The sequence below is a fragment of the Trachypithecus francoisi genome, unplaced genomic scaffold (genome assembly GCF_009764315.1).
Source record: "Trachypithecus francoisi isolate TF-2019V2 unplaced genomic scaffold, Tfra_2.0 Lachesis_group2, whole genome shotgun sequence".
Classification (NCBI taxonomy): Eukaryota; Metazoa; Chordata; class Mammalia; order Primates; family Cercopithecidae; genus Trachypithecus; species Trachypithecus francoisi.
The window spans coordinates 139,394,439-139,415,733 of NW_022681465.1; the positions used below are offsets into that span (position 1 = coordinate 139,394,439).

The following is a 21,295-nucleotide window of genomic DNA, read 5'->3' on the forward strand; positions in this document are numbered from 1 at the left end:
GGAAACTCCAAAACAGGCTCCGCCAATGCCACACCACCAAGTCTATGAGATGCTAGGTATGACCTAAGTTGGTGGTCATCCTCTCTGTGCCTCAGTTACCTAATACATGGGATCAGGATAATTATGGCACCTACCACATGAGTGAGGCTGAGATGATTAAATCAGGAAACAATGGCAATAAAAATAACAAAAGCAGTGTAGGAGGACTGAGAACTTACCATGCCTGCAACATGTCCAGCACTGTTCCAAGTACCTCAGAGGGATGACTGACTCACCTGCTCCTCACAGCTACCCAATAGTCGTGAGTAATGTTATTACCCCCAACCTACAGACGAGGAAGCTGAGGCTCAGAGGAGTCATGCAACTTGTTCAAGATCACCCAGTTCAAAATTAAGGAAGCAAGGATATGAACCTACACAATCTGTTTCCACGGCAAATACTTCTAACTACCACCTTATCCTGCTTGCTTGTGCACAAAAGGAAATGTAGGCCAGGCACGGTGGCTCACACCTGTAATCCCAGCACTTTGGAAGGCTGAGGTGAGTGGATCACTTGAGCCCAGTTCAAGACCAGCCTGGACAGCATGGTGAAACCCTGTCTCTACTAAAAATACAAAAAAATCCCAGCTACTCGGGAGGCCGAGGCAGGAGAATCGCTTGAACCCAGGAGGCAGAGGTTGCAGTGAGCCAAGATGGCACCACTGCACTCCAGCCTGGGCCACAGAGACTCCATCTCAAAAAACAAAAAAACTTGGTGCAGGCCAGTTGCAGTGGCTCACGCCTGTAATCCTAGCACTTTGGGAAGCCAACGAGCCTGGATTGCTTGAGCCTAGGAGTTTGAGACCAGTCTGGGCAACATGGTGGTTGCCCAGGCACTTTGGAAGTACTCAATAAATGTTCCTTATTATTCAGGAAATGTTCTCTAAATGTTTATCAGTGCTCATGACAAGCATTAGAACCTAATACTAGTGTTATTGGCATTATTATTAATGTTAGCATTATTATCAGAAAATTCCATAAGCAAGGTCTGGCAATGGATATGGAAGAAATGTGAGGATGAGGATGACTCCAACGCTGGTCAGTCCTGTCAGGACAGGAGGAGTGAGCTGGTGCCACTCAGTCCCAGAGGCCATGAGCAGATAGACAGAGGTCAGGTGATGGCAACAGTTAAGATCAGAGAGCCCTGAGTTCTCACAATTCATTTGGCTCAAATTTTGGTTCACAAGATTAGTACCAGATTGACCCCAACTGAAGAGAAGCTTATTAGAAATCTATCTATCTATCTATCTATCTATCTATTTATCTAATCTTTCTTTCCTTCTTTGCCTGGCACGGTGGCTCACACCTATAATCCCAGCACTTTGGGAGGCCGAGGTGAGTGAATCACTTGAGGTCAGGAGTTCAAGACCAGCCTGGCCATGGTGAAGCCCTGTCTCTACCAAAAATACAAAAAATTTAGCTGGGCACAGTGGCAGGTGCCTGTAATCCCAGCTACTTGGGAGGCTGAGGAAGGAGAATCGCTTGAACCTGGGAGTTGGAGGTTGCAGTGAGTTGAGATCCTGCCACTGCACTCTAGCCTAGTAACAAGAGCGAAACTCTGTCTCAAAAAAGTAAAAATAAAGATAAAAAATGAATATATATATATATTACTAAAATGCAGCTTCTTCAGCCCCACTGAGATTTTTATTTATTTGGTCTATGGTAGGTCCCTAGAATCTGCATCTTTGAAGTTCTCCAGGTAATTTTTCTTTTTTTGAGACAGGGTCTTGCTCTGTTGCCCAGGTTGGAGTGCAGTGGTGCAATCACAGCTCACTGCAGTCTCAACCTCCCTGGCTCAGGTGATCCTCCCACCTCAGTTTCCCAAGTAGCTGGGACTACAGGCACGCCACCATGCCCGGCTAATTTTTTGTGTGTGTATTTTTGGTAGACACAGGGTTTCGCCATGTTGCCCAGGCTGGTCTTGAACTCTTGGGCTCAAGCATTCCATCCACCTTGGCCTCTCAAAGTGCTGGGATTTTAGGCAAGAGCCACTGCTCCTGGCCTGGATAATTCTTATATACAATCAGATTGGATTTTGTGGTCCAATTACTTATGCGGTACTTGAACTTCACCTACGATATTCCCAACAGCCTCTAGGCTGTAACTAAACACCTTCAGAGATAGGGAACTCCTCCTATTACCAGGTAGCTCTGACGGTTTTAAATCAACAACCACACAAAACATTCTTTGAGAATGAGCTGAATTCTGCCTGCATGTTGCTGCTACCCTGAAGCATTAATACCGACCTCTGTATCACACTAAACAAGGCTCATCTTTCTTCTCCATTAGGGCACTTCAGACACGTGGAGAAAACTGTTGTTTTATGGCAACATATATGTTTTTCTGGATGTAGTCATTTTTATTTTCATACCATGCAAATTTCAAAGAAAAGAACACAAAATAAAATAAATATTATTTCATTGTATTTAGCTCTACTCATTTGAAAAAGAAAATTACGTATTTAAGTTAGAAGGTTCCCAGACAATCCATTACAAATTAAAATTGATTTTAACTTATTTCATATATATATATATTTTCTTTTTCAACTTTGGTTTAGATTTAGGGGTACACATGCAGATTCATTACCTGGGTATATTGGGTGATGCTGAGTTTTGGGATACAAATGATTCTGTCACCCAGGTACTAAGCATAGTACCCAACAGTTTTTCAACCCTTGCTCCCATCCCTCCCTCCCTATGGCCACATCTTCTTTCCAGATGAACATTCTCTGTTCCTTTAACTGTTCCTTATAGGACATGTTTTCCAGATTCTTCACCAGTCTGATCTTGCTCCATTGTACTCCCTCCAATTTTTGTCTGGATCCCTCTAAAAATGTACTTTCTAGAAACATATATAGCACTCTAGGTGTGGTATCAACAGCCCAGAATAGGGAAGCACAGGTTAGGACTATTACCTCCCTGATTTTAGACACAATACTCCTATTAAGGTAACCTATCTAAGATCTCATAAGATATTTCAGTAGCTATATCATCTGTGTTGATTATAAGGTAGGAAACCTCATAGATGGCAGTTGGGGCCTTTGTAGGGCTGGCTACTCACCTGTGTCCCCATTGAGGGGACCTAATTCCTGGGGCTCTGGTCTGGGTGGCTGTTCTGGTTCTGGTTCTTGGCGCTTCTGGAAGAAATGAGATAACAGTGAGGTGTGGGTAGAGGGTGGGAGATCAAAGCGAGGATGGGCTGCTACAGTGGGATTCTTCCAAAGGCAAGGCAGGACCTTCAGTTACACTAGACCCTGCCCCACGCCCTGCGCATTAGGGCTGCCTCGCAGCCCCAGGCAGCAGACCTTCTACCAGGGGAGGGGCCCTAGAACAGGACTTCTCATCCCTGTCAGGGAAACCCAAGGGGGAGTTTGACACTGCTTGACCTGTCCCTAGATCCTTGCAGCCTGGCTCCTGTTGCCATCCCTGGGGGCCTTCCAGACCACCTTTCTTCTCCCAGGATCTGGCCAGACCTGCTATTATCCTCACTCCAGCTATGCACTTGAGGTGCCCTAAAAACCTCCCAACCCTCAATTCAGAGATGAGTTTTGTTTGGAGAAAACTCAAACCATTTTTCTTCTGCTCTCACACCAGAATAAGCATCCACATGGAAGAAGACTTGCATGTGTGTGGGAGGGGCTCTCCCCACCGCTAAACAATCAGTTCTGCGGCGGACATCAGTTCCGACCCTACCTACCTGGAAATAGTGTCACAAGTCTGGGTCTCCAGAACTTTTGACAGATGGGCTTCAAGTTGAGGTTTCCTTGACCTCCTCTTTGGGTTTGATTAATTTGCTGGAGTGGCTCACAGAACTTGGGAAAACACTTACAATGACTGGTTTATTATAAAGGATAGTACAAAGGATGCAGATGATGAGATGCATAGGACAAGGTATGGGAGAAAGGGCGGGAGCTTCCATGCCTTCCTTGGGGGCCACCATCTAGGAACCTCCACGTGTTCAGCTACGCGGAAGCTCTCTGAACCCAATCCTCTTGGGTTTTTCATGGAGGCTTCATTACGTAGGCATGATTGATTAAACTATTGGCCATTGGTGATCAACTTGACATTCTAGCCCCTCTCCCCTCCCAAGAGGTTGTCGGGTGGGGCTGAAAGTCCCAAACCTTTAAGAGGAATAACTAATACAAAAGGGCTTTCTGCATCACAAAGCAGTGTCAGTGGCTCCCAGATTTCATAAATGAGTAATTTTTTAAAAATTTAATTAATTAATTAATTAATTAATTAATTTTGAGACTGAGTCTTGCTCTGTTGCCCAGGCTGGAGTGCAGATGTGCAGTCTCGGCTCACTGCAACCTCCATCTCCTGGGTTCAAGTGATTCTCCTGCCTCAGACTCCTGAGTAGCTGGGACTATAGGCGTGTGCCACCATGCCCGGCTAATTTATTGTATTTTTAGTAGAGATGGGGTTTTACTGTGTTAGCCAGGATGGTTTTGATCTCCTGACCTTTTGATCTGCCCACCTCAGCCTCCCAAAATGCTGGGATTACAGGTGTGAACCACCGCGCCCGACCTTTTTTTTGTTTTGTTTTTGAGACAGAGTTTTGCTCTGTTGCCCAGGTTGGAGTGCAATTGCATGATTCCGGCTCACTGGAACCTCCGCCTCCTGGGTTCAAGTGATCCTCAGCCTCCAGAGTGACTGAGACTACAGGCATGTGCCACCACACCTGGCTAAGTTTTGTATTTTTAGTAGAGACGGGGTTTCGCCATGTTGGCCAGGCTGGTCTTGAAATCCTGGCTTCAACTGGTCTGCCCACCTAAGCATCCCAAAGTGCTGGAATTACAGGCATGAGCCACTGTGCCTGGCCAAATGAGTAATATTTTTTAATGGGAGAGTTGATATGGGCTGATAAACAAGGATGCTGAAAAAACCTATTTGTAGATTATTATTATTTTTAGACGGAGTCTCACTCTATTGCCCAGGCTGGAGTGCTGTGGCTTGATCTCAGCTCACTGCAAGCTCCACCTCCCGGGTTTACACCATTCTCCGGTCTCAGCCTCCTGAGTAGCTGGGACTACAGGCACCTGCCACCACGCCCAGCTGATTTTTTGTATTTTTAGTAGAGACGGGGTTTCACCATGTTAGCCAGGATGGTCTCGATCTCCTGACCTCGTGATCCGCCTGCCTCGGCCTCCCAAAGTGCTGGGATTACAGGTGTGAGCCACTGCACCTGGCCTAACTATTTGTAGATTATTACCATCATTTTATAAAATAAAGGACATTTTAATCTTCCAAAATATAGTAAGGAAAAGCTTAAGAACAGTCTTCCAGGAAAGGAGAACTGACATGCTTACTGAACATTACACACTCGCTCACACTATCATTTTCTCATTTCATGCTGGAGAGGTAAAAAGTTGGTTGAAGTCTGGCGGTGGTCACTGGACCAGGATTTGGGTAAAAAAAATGTAAGCCCTTTTGTATGCTTTTCAAGATGCTCTTACAAAGAAGAGAAAGAAAGAAAGAGGGACAAAGGAAGGGAAAGGACAGAAAGGAAGGAAAAAAGGAAGGAAGGAAGATGTTCTAGACTCAATTTTAAGAGACACTTTTGAAAAACAAGTCAAGCCTGGGCGCAGTGGCTCATGCCTGGGCGCAGTGGCTCATGACTGTAATCTTGGCACTCTGGGAGGCCGAGGTGGGCAGATCATTTGCAGTCAGTAGTTCGAGATCAACCTGACAAACATGGCAAAAACTCCTCTCTAATAAAAACACAAAAATCAGGCAGGTGTGGTGGCGCACACTTGTAATCCGAACTACTTGGGAGTCTGAGGCATGAGAATTGCTTGAACCCAGGAGGTGGAGGTTGCAGTGAGCCGAGATCTCACACTCCAGCCTGGGCAACAGAGTGAGACTCTGTCTCAAAAAACAAACAAACAAAAACACAAGTCAAACTATGAAGAGGTTAAGAAAATGTTCAACAAAAATTATTTAAAATGTCCTAAACTGAAGAACCACTGAAATACTTCTACAAAGCATGCTTCTCACTGGGGTGGGAAGATGTATCAAGGGAAGTCTTCTAGAATAGTCTGCTTCTCCCCCATGGTGCTGGGCACAGAGCCTGGCGTGTGTAAGCCCGTGGAGGACTGAGTGAGGCATGGGGCCTCCCCCAGGTCCTCGTGCCCCAAATCTGTGAGTGACTGGGCAGACCTGACAATTTAGCTCCCCCACCACCCTGGTGAAGACTCAATCTTCCCTTTCCAGGGGAGAGGAGGAAGCCTGGTCCAGGCACGACTCAGAGAAGCTGTCAACGCCAGAATCTGGGGAAGTGATAGCAGCCAGCCTCCCCACCCTGGGCTGGGGGAAGGAGGGAGATAAACACAAATGGTTGTCTCTTCCTTGTTGCTACCACTGATTAGCTGAACTCAGACAATGTTTTTATGGGAGCCAGAAGGCCTAGATTCTAGTTCCGGCTCTGTTACAAACTTGGGCAAATCCCTTCACACTCTGTCTTCTGCTTCCTCCTCTGTGAGGCGGGGATGAGGATCCCATGGTGTTCAAACTCTAAGCTCTCATCTCAGCTCCTCTCAACAGCACTGTGAGGCAAAGGTCACTACAGGCGAGGAAACTGAGGCTCAAGGAGGTTTAAGACACTGTCACACTGTGCCTTAATGTTCAAATCAGCATTAGAACCAGGTGTCAGAATATTAGAGACTGCAGAGCAAAGTGGTTAAGAACTCTAGAATTCTAGAATCACATAGGTCTGGGTTCAAATACTAAATCCAACACCATGTGACTGTATGACCTCTCTATGCCTCGGATTTCTCATGAGGCTCTTTTAGGATGAGATGAAGTAACGCAATTGCAGTGTCTGGTACATATTAAGAACTCAAATATTGCATGAGACGATACCCACGTTTCAGAAACACGGCAAGAACAAAGATCCCACGTGATCTGCTTTGGCAGACCTCTTGGGCTGCCCCTGGGTCTCAGGTTTTGTCATCTGAAATAAGGTCATAAGCTCATGAAATGCTGCCTTCTTTCAGATAACCACCACCAGAGAATGGTGGAGAACTCTTCTCCACAAACAGCTTTCAGACCACAGGCAGCACGTGGCCTTGTATTTGAGTCCCCAGCTCTTGACAAAACAAGATAACTCCTTCAGAATGGCAGTCAAGGCTATCACCATCTGTCCCCAGTCTACCCCCACGCCAATTTCTTTTTTTTTTTCTGGCTTTTTTTTTTTTTTTGAGACGGAGTCTTGCTCTGTTGCCCAGGCTGCAGTGTAGTGGTGTCATCAGGGCTCACTGCAACCCCCGCTTCCCAAGCTCAAGCAATTCTCCTGCCTCAGCCTCCCAGGTAGCTGGGACTACGGGCATGTGCTATCCCACCTGGCTAATTTTTGTATTTTTGGCAGAGATGGAATTTTGCCATGCTACTCAGGATGGTCTCGAACTCCAAGGCTCAAGTGATTTGTCTGCCTCGGCCTTCCAAAGTACTGGGATTACAGGCATGAGCCATGGCACCCAGCCCCAATTTCTTAATACTTAAATATTTATAAACATCTTCTTCCAGTTACACCAGTAGTAGGCATTTGTTGTAGAAAATACATGAATATACAGAAAGAAAATCTCACGACCCAGAGAGAACCCCATAACCTGGTGGCATATATTGTTCATCTACATACACATATTCAATGATATTACATATACTGCCTCATATCTTACTTTTTCAAATACATTATGAGCATTTACTACACAGCATTAACTATTCTGCAAATGTGTTAATTGTAATGATGAGCAGAACATCCCTATGGATGAATTTAGTCATTCACTGTTGAGTGTTTAAATTGTTTCCACTTTTTAATTTGCAGATTATGCTTTAATAAACATATTAATTTAGGCCAGGTGCGGTGGCTCACGCCTATAATCCTAGCACGTTGGGAGGCAGAGGTGGGTGGATCATTTGAGATCAGGAGTTCGAGACTAGCCTGGCCAACCTGCTGAAACTCCGTCTCTACTAAAAATACAAAAATTAACCAGGCGGTAATGGCATGCACAGGTAATCCCAGCTACTTGGGAAGCTGAGGCAGGAGAATCGCTTGAACCCAGGAGGCAGAGGTTGCAGTGAGCCAAGATTGCACCACTGTACTCCAGTCTGGGCGACAGAGTGAGACCCTGTCTCAAAAAATAAAAAATTAAAATTAAAATTAAAATTAAAAAATAAACATTGATTTATAAAATTTTATACACATCTAATATTACATGTCTAATATTGGAAGTTTTGACCAATTTACTCACCTTCAAATGGCACACAAGACCAGTTTCAGCTGGGTGTGGTAGCTCACACCTGTAATCCCAGCACTTTAGGAGGCCGAGGCAGGAGGATCACTTGAAGCCAGGAGTTCGAGACCAGCCTGGCCAATGTGACAAAACCCCATCTCTACTAAAAATACAAAAATTAGCCAGGTGTGGTGGCACATGCCTGTAATCCCAGCTACTTGAGAGGCTGAGGCACGAGAATTGTTTGAACCTGGGAGGCAGAGATTATAGTGAACTGAGATTGAACCACTGCACTCCAGCCTGGGCAACAGAGCAAGACTCTGTCTCAAGAAGAAGAAGAAGAAGAAGAAAGACCAGTTTCACTACAACCTTGCCAATGTGGAATATTATCACTTTTTAAGAAAACGTTGGCAAATTTGCTAGGTCAAAACCAAACCAAAATAACCTAGTGCTACCTATTACATGCCTGCCCCCAACACAGACATCTATGTGTTCGAGACATCCTGCACTGCTCAAGACCATCCCACTGTGACACATGGTCAGGTCTACCTCAGGCCCCCAGGCTCAGTGCACTCACCATTTCTCTGCTTCTCTCCTGGCCTGCCCCAGGGCGGAGTTAGTTCCTGTCTCCTCCATGTTCCAGGCACCCCTGACAGTATCCACATCTGGTTGGCTATCTATCTCTCCTGTTAGCCCAAGGGGCTCCTTGAGGACAGGATTTTGAAATCTATATTGGACTTGCCCCAGTATGTTATGATGCCCAGAACAGTATTTCTTAGGAATGTGGTCTATGGACCTCCTGTACTAGAGCCACCTGGAAAGCCTGCTTAACACGAATGTCCAGGCTGCATTCTAGACCTACAGTATGTGTGCTGGGAATTTACATCTTTTTGTTTGTTTGTTTGAGATGGAGTCTGGCTCTGTTGCCCAGGCTGGAGTGCAGTGGCACGATCTTAGCTCAGTTGCAACCTCTGCCTCCCGGGCTCAAGCAATTCTTTTGCCTCAGCCTCCAGAGTAGCTGGGATTACAGGCGCATGCCACCACATCAGGCTAATTTTTGTATTTTTAGTAGAGACAGGGTTTCACCATGTTGGCCAGGCAGGTCTCAAACTCCCGACTTCAAGTGATCCACCCACTTCAGCCTTCCAAAGTGCTGAGATTACAGGCATGAGCCACTGCACCTGGCCAGAATCTCCATCTTTAGCAGTCTAGCCAGGTGATCCTAGTGCCCACAAAAGCCTGAGGATACGTGACCCTGAGCTGGGTAGGTCTCAACAAGCAATTACTGAGTGGAAAATCCCCAGGTTGTGGCCCTGACCACTTCCTCCTCAGAGGTCATGGAGCAGAGGGCACCTGCAGTGTGTGTGTGTGGGTGGTGGTTGTTGGGGGAGTTGGGAGGGGGACATAAGAATTTTCCCTTCCAAAAGAGGGGTGGGGAACATAGGGCTGGGGTGGGGTATCCGGACTATACTCTGCAAGAGGGATGACAGCTTCCTGAGTCAACGGAAACTTGGGAGCAAGAAAGCTGCAGAGGAGGCTGCCGGCAGTACAGGATGCAGGGAGAACCCAGGCCTGGGGTTAAGGCCAGGAGACTCAATTCCAACTTTACTGTGTGAGTTTAGGTAAGTCATGTTCCTTCTCAGTTTCCCTGTCTGTGAAGGGTCAGGGCTGGAAGAGATGCTCTCTTCAGTCCTCCTGAGCTCCAGGGCAGCCCTTCTCCTAAGAAGTCTGGAAATAGAGCCCCTATGCCCAGGTGACACTCACAACTCTGGGGCCCAGATCCTTGCTGTCAAGCAGACCAGAGCCCTGCAGTAGGTTCAACCTGAAGCAAACCTGAGATAGTAGGACACAGCTGTCAAAAGCAGACACAGTCAGGGTAGAATGAGAAGACGGGTCCAGGGCCGTGGAGAGCCACATGAGCTCAGACTGGGGCTGGTGAGATGCTCTGGAGTATGCTCTCCTTTTAGAGGGTAAACTGATACATTGGAAGATGTCCCAAAGAAACTGACAGGATGTAGGAGATGACTCAAAACCAAATTATCGGAGGGGCTGTTAACAGAACAAGGGTTGGTCAGCCTTGAGAACAGGCAGGAAGACCTGACTACTGTCTTCAAATCTCAGCAGGACTGTCATGGGTAGAAGCTGCTGGTGTGTCATCTATAGCCTTGGAGGACAGAATTGTGGCTAAACACGAGGAGGTTCCAGAAGTTTCAGTTCAGTATGAAGAAAAATTTCAGAACCATCACAAACAGGTAGGCCGCCTTATTGGAGGATGGGGCATGGTGGTGGAAGTGAGCACTCCATCACTAGAAGCATGCAAGAAGAGGTTGGAGAGTCCAACTTCATGCTGGAGATTGGACTAAGTGATCTTTGAGAACCCTGAACTCTAACAGTCTGTAATTCTAAAAAGCATCACTGATGTTCGGCAAGTGAAGGCCTCTGGTAAGCATAAAAAATTTATCTACTACAGGTGGTATGTAAAGACCACCAGCATTAATGGCACCTCAGGGAGCTCTGTTGAATGCTATTCAGGGAGCAGTATTTTGGGGTGAATGGCTGTAGTCACATACTCAAGCCTTTGGAATAGACTCCTAAACTTCCTTCAAATTCTGAGCCTCACCAGGCAAGAGTGAATTAGGCAGAAGCAACTTGGATAGAAGCCGCCCAGCTACTCCCTACCTTGGGAATCCTAGTCGGATGGAAGGCAAGCGTAGCCCCAAGGGAGGTTCGGCCTGTCCTACAGACACTTGAGTTAGCCCTCTTTGGGAACCATCACTCCATTCTGTTTGTCAGCCTTCAAGGCTTGTGTATTTCGGATTAAGTGCTTTGTATCCTCATTGTTCCTGCTTAACTTAGAGAATTTAGTAATTAAAGAAGACCCGTTCACCCAGCTTCTCCTTGTCCCATACATCACAGGCCTGGCTTCCTCTGGCATGTAGTTCTATCACATCTATCCTGGCTGAGGAAGGCTTACGGGGACTCAGAGCAGGATTGGAAGGGCCCCAGGTGGCAGCTGACTCCAATCCCCACCTCCTTTTACCAGATGGAAAAGCTGAGGCCCAGAGGAGGGTGGGCAGATGCCTTGTCAGAAGCTGCAAAGCAGAGAAGCAGAGCCCTGGGGAGAATCCAGACTCACAGCTGAGGCTGGAGTCCTTTCCATCCCCCTGATGCTAGGGCCAGCTTTATTTGAGTAGCTAAGCCTGAAGGGGAGAGGTGATTCTGAGTCTCAAGGGGCTCCGGGCACACCCTCCTCAATATCAGAGCTGCCTTTCCGGTGTCTGGCCCAGTACCACTAGTTTTGGGAGCTAAGTAACCACAGTCAGAGCCCATTGGCCAAGGGTAGAGGCAGGAAGGAGGTGGGGGTGGAGGCCCAAGGGGCCCCATTCCAGGGCCTTCAGGGAGGAAGGGCGGGGCCTAAATGTTCAGGGCTGTTGAGAAACATTAGTGTTCACACGCGAATTACAGAAGCTCAGAAGGAAGAACACCATAAATACAGGCCTCAGCCTCCCCATCTCTAAGATGGGCAGAGATATTCTGCCAAAGTAATGCCTGAAGTTGATTTCATTGAAAATCAAGCACTGCCAGGGACATTAAAGATTTAATTCATCCCCTTCATATCATACAGTGTGTGGTCAACATTTCCTCACTGGCTGGAGGACAGTCCAATGTGACTGTACAACCAACTTAAGGTTAGAAGTGCCAGGCTGCACCACTCAGCTGCACCGAGGACACAGTCTACGCTCTGAACACCTGCAGGACCCCCAGAGCACACAAGTCAGGGGCGGATGTGGTCTCCACTGCTGCTATCTGACCCACTGATGCGGTGTCTCAGGGGAGGAAAGGACCACTTCCTTCTTAAACACCCCTGCACCTGCTGAGCCAGACCACAGCAGACAAGCATCAGAAAGGCCTTGAGTACAAGGCCTCACTTCGCAGACGGTGACACTGAGGCCTAGAGAAAGCCTTTCTAATACACCTTATTTATTTTCTTCCTCCCTAGAGCTCCCATTTTCTTGTCCCATATCAGCTTCCCAGGGTGTCTGCTAGTTCTGGTTGCCTCAGAGGGCCTGGAGCTGGCAAAAGCACTAGACATTATTTCTAGCATTTGGGTCAGCCTGGCAGGCAGGACCCTGAAGGAGCTGGACAGAAAATGGTGTCAGTAGCTGGATGGGGGTGGGGGAAGAGACAGGCTAAGGGCCCAGATACCTGTCTCCCAGTCCAATGGCAAATTGGGAGTCCAGAGCCAAGGTCCTGGCTTGCCATCTGACGCTGAGTGCCCAGATACCTGTCTCACAGTCCAATGGCAAATTGCGAGTCCAGAGCCAAGGTCCTAGCTTGCCATCTGAGACTGAGCGCCCAGATACCTGTCTCACAGTCCAATGGCAAATTGGGAGTCCAGAGCCAAAGTCCTAGCTTGCCATCTGCTTGCTGTGTGACCTCAGGTGGGCACCCTTCCTTTTCTGTGCTTCTGTTCCCTCCCCTGCATGGCATGGAATTGTGCAATGGGATATGTAAGAGCCCTTCTGGTTTTGACATGCTGTGGATGGGGAAGAAGGGGCACAGTGAGGTCATCTTGCTATCTCATCTTCTGTTGATCCTGTTCTGCTTGTTTGCTCTGGGCAGGGCAGGGGCAGTTTGACACACTCAGCTGTTAGCTCTGGTCATGGAGGGGGCTTCTCTGGAGAGCAGGAAAGGAGGGGCCCTTGCTCAGGAGGCCTGGGTGAGAACCTGGAGCCCTCAGCCCTCCACACCATCACCTGTTCTTCAGCAGCCAGTGTAAGGGTGGTTGTAAAAGAGAGGGCAGGATTGCCTGAAAGCAGAGAATGACAGAGCTCAGCCACCTCCCAAGTTGCATGCAGCATGCTCCCAATTCTACAGTGGCACTGTCAGCAGAAATAAGTACCCATTAGTGAGGACGAAGAGGATGCACAGGATGCTCAGGGCAGGACCGTTTGCAGTAGGGAAACGCTGTAAACTAGGGACTGGCTGGATACACTCAGGGACATAATACTAATACATTTCATTCATATGTTTAAGAGAGTGAAGTAGACCTTTACGTACAAACACGGAAAGGCATTTGGTAGAATACCAATATCCAAATTAAACTATTTCTTTTCTGTCACCCAGGCTGGAGTGCAGTGGCGTATTCTTCGCTCACTGCAACCTCCACCTCCCAGGTTCAAGCAATTCTCCTGCCTCAGCCTCCCCAGTAACTGGGACTGTAGGCATGTGCCACCATGCCCAGCTAATTTTTGTATTTTCAGTAGAGACAGCGTATTACCATGTTGACCAGGCTGGTCTTGAACTCCTGATCTCAGGTGATCTGCCTGCCTCAGCCTCCCAAAGTTCTGGGATTATAGGCATGAGCCACTGTGCCTGGCCAACTATTACTAATGATTTAAAAACGCACAGGAAAAAGTACCTGGAAAAGCACAAACTGATAACGGTTGTCATCTCCAGAGAATGGAGTAAAATTATTGTGGTCAAGGAAGGGTAGCTTCCATTTTACCTAACTTCTTAGGAATTTTTTTTTTTTTTTGAGTTGGAGTCTTACTCTGTTGCCCAGGCTGGAGTGCAGTGGTGCAATCTTGGCTCACTGCAGCCTCTGCCTCCCAGGTTCCAGCGATTCTCCTGCCTCAGCCTCCTGGGTAGCTGAGATTACAGGCATGTGCCACATGCCCGGTTAATTTTTGTATTTTTAGTAGAGATGGGTTTCACCATGTTGGCCAGGCTGGTCTCAAACTCCTGACCTCAGGTGATCTGCCTGCCTCAGCCTCCCCAAGTACAGGGATTATAGGCGTGAGCCACCACGCCTGGCCAATTCTTAGGATTTTAAAAGCAATAATACATTCAAGAATTACTTGTACACAAAGCAATGAACAACAACAAGATAATGATACCTCTCTTGGAACCTGAAAGCCTCCAACAGAGTCATGGTACAGCCAGAGAAATCAAGGCTGGGGAAGAGAACAGTTAGCAAAAGAGGCAGAAGTGGACCCATTCTTAGAATGACGAATACCAGAGGTTGGGAAGGACGTGTGTATGGGGTGCGGGGAATGAAGAAAGGCTGGTCAAGGGGTACAAACATACAGCCAGAAGGAAGGACTACATTCTAATGTTCCATAGCAACCATGAACTGTATACTTCAAAATAGCTAGAAGAGAGGACTTGAAACGTTCCCAAAACACAGAAATGATAAATACTCAAGGTGACGAAACTCCAAACACCCTGACTTAATCCTTACACAGTCTATACACCTAACAAAATATCATTTGTACCTTGTAAGTATGTAAAATATTATATATCAATAAAAAATATAAAGAAGCAGGCCCCATTCTTGACTCCCAGTCCAGTGCTCTTTCCTCTACAGAAGCAGCTGCTGGTGTCCAAAAGCAATGGGCCCTGTCCAAGCACCTCCTTGTTTACAGTGCTGCCTCTTCTGCTGCCAAGCTGGGTTCCAAAGGGGAGGCACTGGGTTCTTGTCATTTTTGATTGCTGGCAAGATGGGGATAGGGGGTGAGAGGGTGGGTAAGGAGTAGTTAACCTTGTGATACGAAAGTTTCTTAAAGCTGCTGTAACAAATTACCACACACTTGGTGGCTGAAAACAACAGAAATGTATTCTCTCACAGTTCTGGAAGTTAGAAGTCCAAATTCAAGGTGTCAGCCGAGCTGGCTCTTCTGGAGGCTCTGAGGGAGGATCTGTTTCCTGGTGGGTGCTGGCAATCCTCAGTTCTCTGGCTTGGAAGATGCGTCACTCCACTCCCTGCTCTTCTCCCTGTGTGTCTGTGTCCAAATTTCCCTCTTCTTGCTGGGACACTAGTCACTGGATTAGGGCCCATCCAGTGTGACTTCATTTTAACTTGATTGCCTCTGCAAAGACCTTATTTCAAATAATGTCACATTTACAGGTTCTGGGTGAACATAATGTAGGAGGGGACACCGCTGAATCCAGTAAAGGTAACAGCTTTTCTGATGTCCAGGCCACTAGGAAGGGACAGGGGCAGGGTCACATGGAGCAGTAGAAAATGGCGAGGAAGGCCACAAAGGTCATTGTACACTCAGTGAAAAAAAACTCCATTGCAGAGAGAGGAGGAAATCTGGAAGTAGGTCAGACTGCATGTCACTTGTCTTGAGGGGGATGCATGGACGTGGATGGCTGTTTTAGGTGTAGTACACTGTTTGGCCTAGATGTTCTGGAAGGTTCAGATTTGAAAATAAGGTGACACAAGATAAACTATTTTTAGGGATTAAGATTCACCTGGCAAGACAAATAGGATGGCTTGTCTTCAGGTAATGGATGGGTTTAGATCTGCTAAAGATAGATGGATCTTCTCTTGCTCCTTCTCTCTGCCAAGGTGGGGCAGCAGGAGCTCCCTCCCCGCTGCCAGTCCTGCTGCAGTGGGGCTCCCAGGCTGGCCCTCTCCCCTGGTCACTGGGGACAGCTTACAGTGCTGAGGGTGGAGGATGCAGGGGATAGAGTGCCAGCCATGCAGATGGAAGCCCAAGCACACCCTGAGGTGTCAGAGCCAGAACTAGGGTCATCTGAGAGGCTCTTCCTTTCACTGGGAGGGTCCTGACACTCTTCAAGTTTATTTTTTGAATATGAACATTCATGAATTTCATACTGAGACCTCTTAGAGCTGCTTTGCTAGGCAGGTCTCAGACTCTTGTTCACTGGCTGATCTATGCACCCTGAGATGTCAGGGGGCAGCCCCTCCTACCCAGAGTTTCCCTGTCTTGATTTATAGAGCAGCCTGCTTCTGTGCAATTAATTTAAAATTTCATCTTTTATGCCCTTTTTATGACAAAAAGAAACACAGTGCTGACGTGAAGCATAGGTCCCAAGCCTAACAGCCAACTGAAGCAAAAATGGGAGTCCTTAGGTGTCTAGGAACTCGTCAGGCTCCCAGGGGACCTATATTAGCCACCCATGAATTCAATAGAGGAAAAGAATTGAAAACATGTACATGTGCAGAAAATATATCACCAAAGGTCGTATCTCAAAACGCAGAGGGTATTGGGAATTATTCTAATGTGTTTTAGGTTGCCAAACACAAAAATCTGGTATTTAATCTCACAGGTCTTCCAGGGTGCCTCGTGCATGGAAGCCTGTACTGGCTTTAGCTAGGAAGATTGGTGGGCATTAGTTTCTAGGTTGGGCAAAATCACCGGCTTGGGGGCCATGTACATGCCAATGTCTCCATGATGATTGGGGCAGGGCACTGAGCGCTGCAGAGGCAGCTTTCCTGCACATTCCTCGACTGCCCCGCCCTTACCACCCGAGCTAGAAGATCAGATTTGCCCACTCTTCCTGACCGGAGGTCAAGGGCTGCTCCCAAATTCCTTCTGCCTAGGATGCCCTCCTGTATAACCTACCTGCCCCACAACTGCCTAACCCCCGCCCATCTTCAAAACTCAGCCAAGATGCTGTCTCTCTAAGGGGCCTTCCTTGACCACCTCTGTGTCCAAAGCCACACTGGCCCCAGGCAGGAGGAAAACACAAGGGATGTTCATCGATTACCAGGGTAGGAGAGCAGACCACGTGTCCAAACTGGTTAAATAAGCCATGGAACAGCCACAGGACATTAGGTAGCCATTAAAAAGTCCATGTTTCCATGGACTACTTAACATGGGAAAATGCCCCCGGAAGAATATTAAGTAACTAGAATATAACCATATAAAACATATTCTTAGCTTTATACAGATAGTCATACTCACATCTATAATATACATAGGAAAAAATAGTACAAAGAATGACACTGAAATGTACACAGTGGCTATCTCTTAATGGTGAGATTAACAGATTTTTAAATTTCTTATACTTTCCCAAATTTTGAAATTTTGACTCAAAACCTAATAATCAGAACAATTCCATCTTTTAATGGAATCGTAAATATTTGCTAGTCGTAAGCTTGCATCCCCTCTAATATCCTTGCCAAAATGCCACCTGACCCCTGCTTGAACCCTCCAGTGACGGGAACTCACTACCCTTTGAGGCCTTTTTTTGGCCACTTCTTCCTCATGAGTAGAAATCTGCTGGCTTTAGCCTCCCCCACTGGCCACAGTGCTGCCTTCTGGAACAACAGCAAACAAAGCTGCTTTCCATGCCCCTTGATAAGACTTCAGAGATTTGAAGGCAGAGGCCAGATGCTAGGCTGCATCCTCCCACCCTGCCCACATCAGCCTTCCAAGGACACTAATATCCTTTACCTCCCACGTCCCAAGGTACTTTCCTTGGGTACAGTCTAGGCAGTGATGTCCTTAAAACATAACATTAAGCCTATGCCTCCTTATCTCTTTCAAAGGCATCCTTCCTGCCAGTTAGGGTATTAGGGACTCTGTCACATACAGTCTTTCATCTAATCTTTAGAACAACCCTATGACATAGGAGCTAATACCACGCCTGTCTTGCAGATGAGGAAACGGAGGCATGGAGAAGCCAGGCCACTCTTAATTCACTTAATGGATCTTCCATGCATGTAGTCTGGACTGAACCAGCATCCAACCCACAGCCCAGTGTGGTCGACCCACACATGTTTGCCAAGTTAGTAAACGAATAGGTGAACTCCGTGTTAAAGGCCATGCCCTTGGTGTCTACTGGTTGATTTCAGAATTACCCATGCCTGCACCAGCCTCTTCCATATCATTCACGCCTGTCACCTGGCTTGCTACATGGACGTGCTCATGAAGGGCTGCTGAATGACTGACCCACCGAGTACCTGTCACCTGAGGCCCAGCTTTGGCAGCGGTGCTGAGCCCCTTCTCAGAGGCCCTGCTTGGAACTATGGAGCCATAGCCACAGCCTTTGGGACTGGAGAGTTCAAACATTCCTGGTACTCTGCAGAGTCACACAAAGGGAGTCAGCCACGAGGTGCCTCCTGAACCGCTCCCCTGCCCCCACCCCGCCCCGTTCTACCCTATTGCCCAAGGGAGGCTGGTAACCTGTTGGGGATAGGAAGGCCTCTCCTTACCACCATGACCAGCAAGCCCCCAGAAGGCTTGTTTCCTTGACCCCTACCCATTCTGCCTGGCCTTCTCCTGAGTCCTCCTGGGGCATGTGACCACATTAGCCATGGTCTTTGCCAAGAAGAAGGGTTTAGGCAGGACCACATGATTCAGATGGTTCCTCAGTACCCACTCCCAGTCTGCCGGGAACCCCATTTATTCATTCCCAGCATTTCAACTTGTCCCAATAAGGCAGTGACCTAGTCCCAGGACAGACCTCTCAGGGTGGTCTAGAACATCTCGTCGGCCAAGCCCAATAGGCACCATAAACCACAGAACTCAGCAGACCCCCAGATCCTTGAACCTGGAGGGACATGAGAAGGCATCACAGTCAAGCTCCAGTCCCTAGCCAGGGTAATCCTTGCTAAAAGCACCAGCCTCATTCCTCGCTGTCTGCCACCTCCATTCTCCACAAAGAACCCCCTCACACCGTGCTTTCAGTGGCTCAGCCTTTGCTTAGGCCTTGGCCATGAATGGGTAATTCCTGCCATACTTTCCAAACCACCCTCCCTTCAAAAACCCTTCCTGCATCTCTCAAGGCTGAATGTGATGCTCCTGCTGCTCCGTGGGCCAACCCCTAGCATGGCTCTTATTTGTCCCTCATTCACTCAAACATCTACTTAGCACCTGTTCCGCGGTCTGCATAAGGCAATGAGCACCAGATGGAGAGTGCAGAAAGCCAGGCTCATCTGCACAGCTTTGCCACCAACTGGCTGTGTGACTTTGGACCCATCATTCCTCACTGAGCCTCAGTTTCCTCGGTAAAGTGGGAAAGATTCTGCAGCTCAGCCTAGCTTTCAGGGCTTCTGCGAGACTGGGCAGGATGTGAAAGCATTCTGCAAACATGCAGGGTGAGTCATGATTATCAGAACCTAACCCCTCTGTAGCCTGAGCTCATTTTTGTCCATCCCATCCCTGGAGTCCCCCTGTCTCCCAGGGGGCTGAGAGCCTGTTGGGGATGAACTTGGGAGCTTATGCCTTCCAAGGGGTTGGCACCTGGGTGAGAAACTGGGCAGGAGCACAGCCTACAGGGGTGGCAACTTTAAACAAAACCAGCCCATAAATCTTGCCATATAGGGGCAGGGGCCTGGCATGGCTGGGGCCAAGAAGGCATGCCAGGCTGTTCTGAGGCAACAAAAGTAAAAGATTTTATGCTAAAGTCATCAAGAAGCCACTGGAAGCACAGCGGGATGAGGTGGAGACAAAGAACATGGGGCCAGGGGACTAGACACCTGCGTTCTGCTCTGCGTTGCTCTGTGACCTCAGTCATGCCCCTTCCCTTTTCTAGGCCTTAACCTCCTATCTGTATAGCGGATGCATCAGCCCAGGTGGTACCTAAAGGCCCTTTCAAACTCAGACAGGCTGTGCCAGCTTTACTTGCCCTTCAGAGCTTTGGCTGTGCCAGGGACAGGCAGGAACAGCTGGTAAGTCTCTCAGAAGAAGCAAGAGCCAAAGAAGCTGTGCTTACTGTGACCTCCTCTTCCAGCCTGTGGAAGGGTCAAGCTCTTCCCTGCTTCCTCTACCTCTGGGTAGACGGAATTCAACCTTGGTCCACTTTGCAAGCTACAAGGTTGACACAGGTGTAGAGAACACAGACTCTCAGATGCTTAGGGATCATCCTGCTCATCACTTCCCATATAGGGAGAAACTGAGACCCAGGGAACCACAAGGGCTTGCTTGGGGTCACCCAGTATGTTTGTGGCACCACTAGGACTTACACCCAGGACTCATGTCTGCCTACCACTTGCTCAGTTACAAGTCTCAGCCGAGGCTCAGGTCTCTCCACCTTGTTATCCGTCAGCCAGCCCCTTCCTTCGACTGATAGAGCCAAGCCTCAGTTTCCCTGTTGGAGTGAGGAAAGACATGAGGGTTTCTAGGTCAGGGGTTGGTGAGGATTTTCGATCTGGTAATAAAGGGAGAGCAAGGAAAGCCAGGAGGTATCAGACAGAGCAGGGAGTAGAATCCTCCAGGCTAGGACAGTACTGTTAGGCAGAAAAACCTGTACTCAGGGCACAAGCAAAGCAGGAGCAGAGGGAGAACTAAAGTTCATTACAAAACTATTAAATATTGTCACAGTTTGGGACCTCTCTGGGTCTCAAGGGGGAATGATAATAATGTTTATGGGGATCATCTAATCCCACCTGTCTAGGGGGCAGGCAGTGGTAAGAAAGGGGGCCAGAATTTGAGGGTCCTCCTTCCCCTCTGCTTCACAGTGTCCCCCAGAAGACTATCCTTCTAGCTCCAGGTTCCGACCTTCTGGGCTCGGCAGACCCCAAGGGGCAGCTGGTCTCACTACAAGAAACCTGAGAATTGTCCCCTGGGCCCTAACCCAGCTCCAAGGCCCCTTGGGGGAAGGACAGGAAGGGAGGAGAGGGCCACAGAAGGCAGTAGATCTCCTCCCACTTTGGCCCCTCCCAGTTACCCCAAGGGCAGCCCACACTCACCAGCTCTGGGGCCTGCAAGAGCCCTAAGACCAGCGCCTCAAACTTTAAAGCGTCATCACCTGGGCATATTGTTAAAACGCAGCTTCTCTCTTGGCAAGACTGGGCCAGAGCCTGAGATTCTGCATTTCTAACAGGTCCCGAGTGATGCCGATACTGCGAGTCTGTGGCACACTCTTCGAGCAGCCCTGAGATTATCAGCCTCTAACGCCGCGGGGAGGAAGCCGAAGGCCCAGAGAGGTCAAGTCACTTGTCCATGGCCACACAGCGAACAGCCCCAGACCGAAAGCAGAGGGCACCTGCCACAGACACACGACATCTCCCCACCCGAGGCAGCGGGAATCAGCTGCAGTTGCCTGGCCCGGGTGCCGTGTTTGTAAACTCGGCTGCTTGGTGCGGCTCCGGTCGGGGTAAAGGGCGCCTCCCAGCAGAGCCTCCCTCGTCTCTGAGCCGGCCTCTCCAGGTTCTCAGTCCGGTACCCTGGGCCGACCAGAGAGAACCTGGGGCGCCGAGTCCCCTAGGCAGAGCGATTCCGCACTCCCCTCTCCTCGGAAAGCAAACTTCTCCGCCGGCGCCCTT

At 48.4% G+C, this 21,295-nt stretch overlaps 1 protein-coding gene and 1 long non-coding RNA gene across 5 annotated transcripts in view; one reads left to right on the forward strand and one right to left on the reverse strand.

Moving 5' to 3' along the window:
• Positions 1 to 21,295, reverse strand: part of CCDC69 (coiled-coil domain containing 69) — a 42,990-nt gene that overhangs the window by 21,474 nt on the left and 221 nt on the right. The window contains exon 2 of one of the 2 annotated variants that reach the window (XM_033180650.1): positions 3,099 to 3,174. In XM_033180650.1, coding sequence (XP_033036541.1) covers positions 3,099 to 3,174 — 76 coding nt within the window. The remainder of the gene's footprint in view (positions 1 to 3,098; positions 3,175 to 21,295) is intronic. The other variant, XM_033180651.1, reaches the window with a different exon arrangement.
• Positions 9,572 to 21,292, forward strand: LOC117065618. 3 transcript variants are annotated; one of them, XR_004430002.1, is made up of 4 exons: positions 9,572 to 9,890; positions 10,390 to 10,520; positions 17,882 to 19,699; positions 20,854 to 21,292. It is a non-coding gene; the product is annotated as an uncharacterized LOC117065618 (long non-coding RNA). The 3 variants fall into 3 exon arrangements; XR_004430001.1 differs by having other exon boundaries at positions 17,882 to 21,292; XR_004430000.1 differs by lacking the exon at positions 17,882 to 19,699.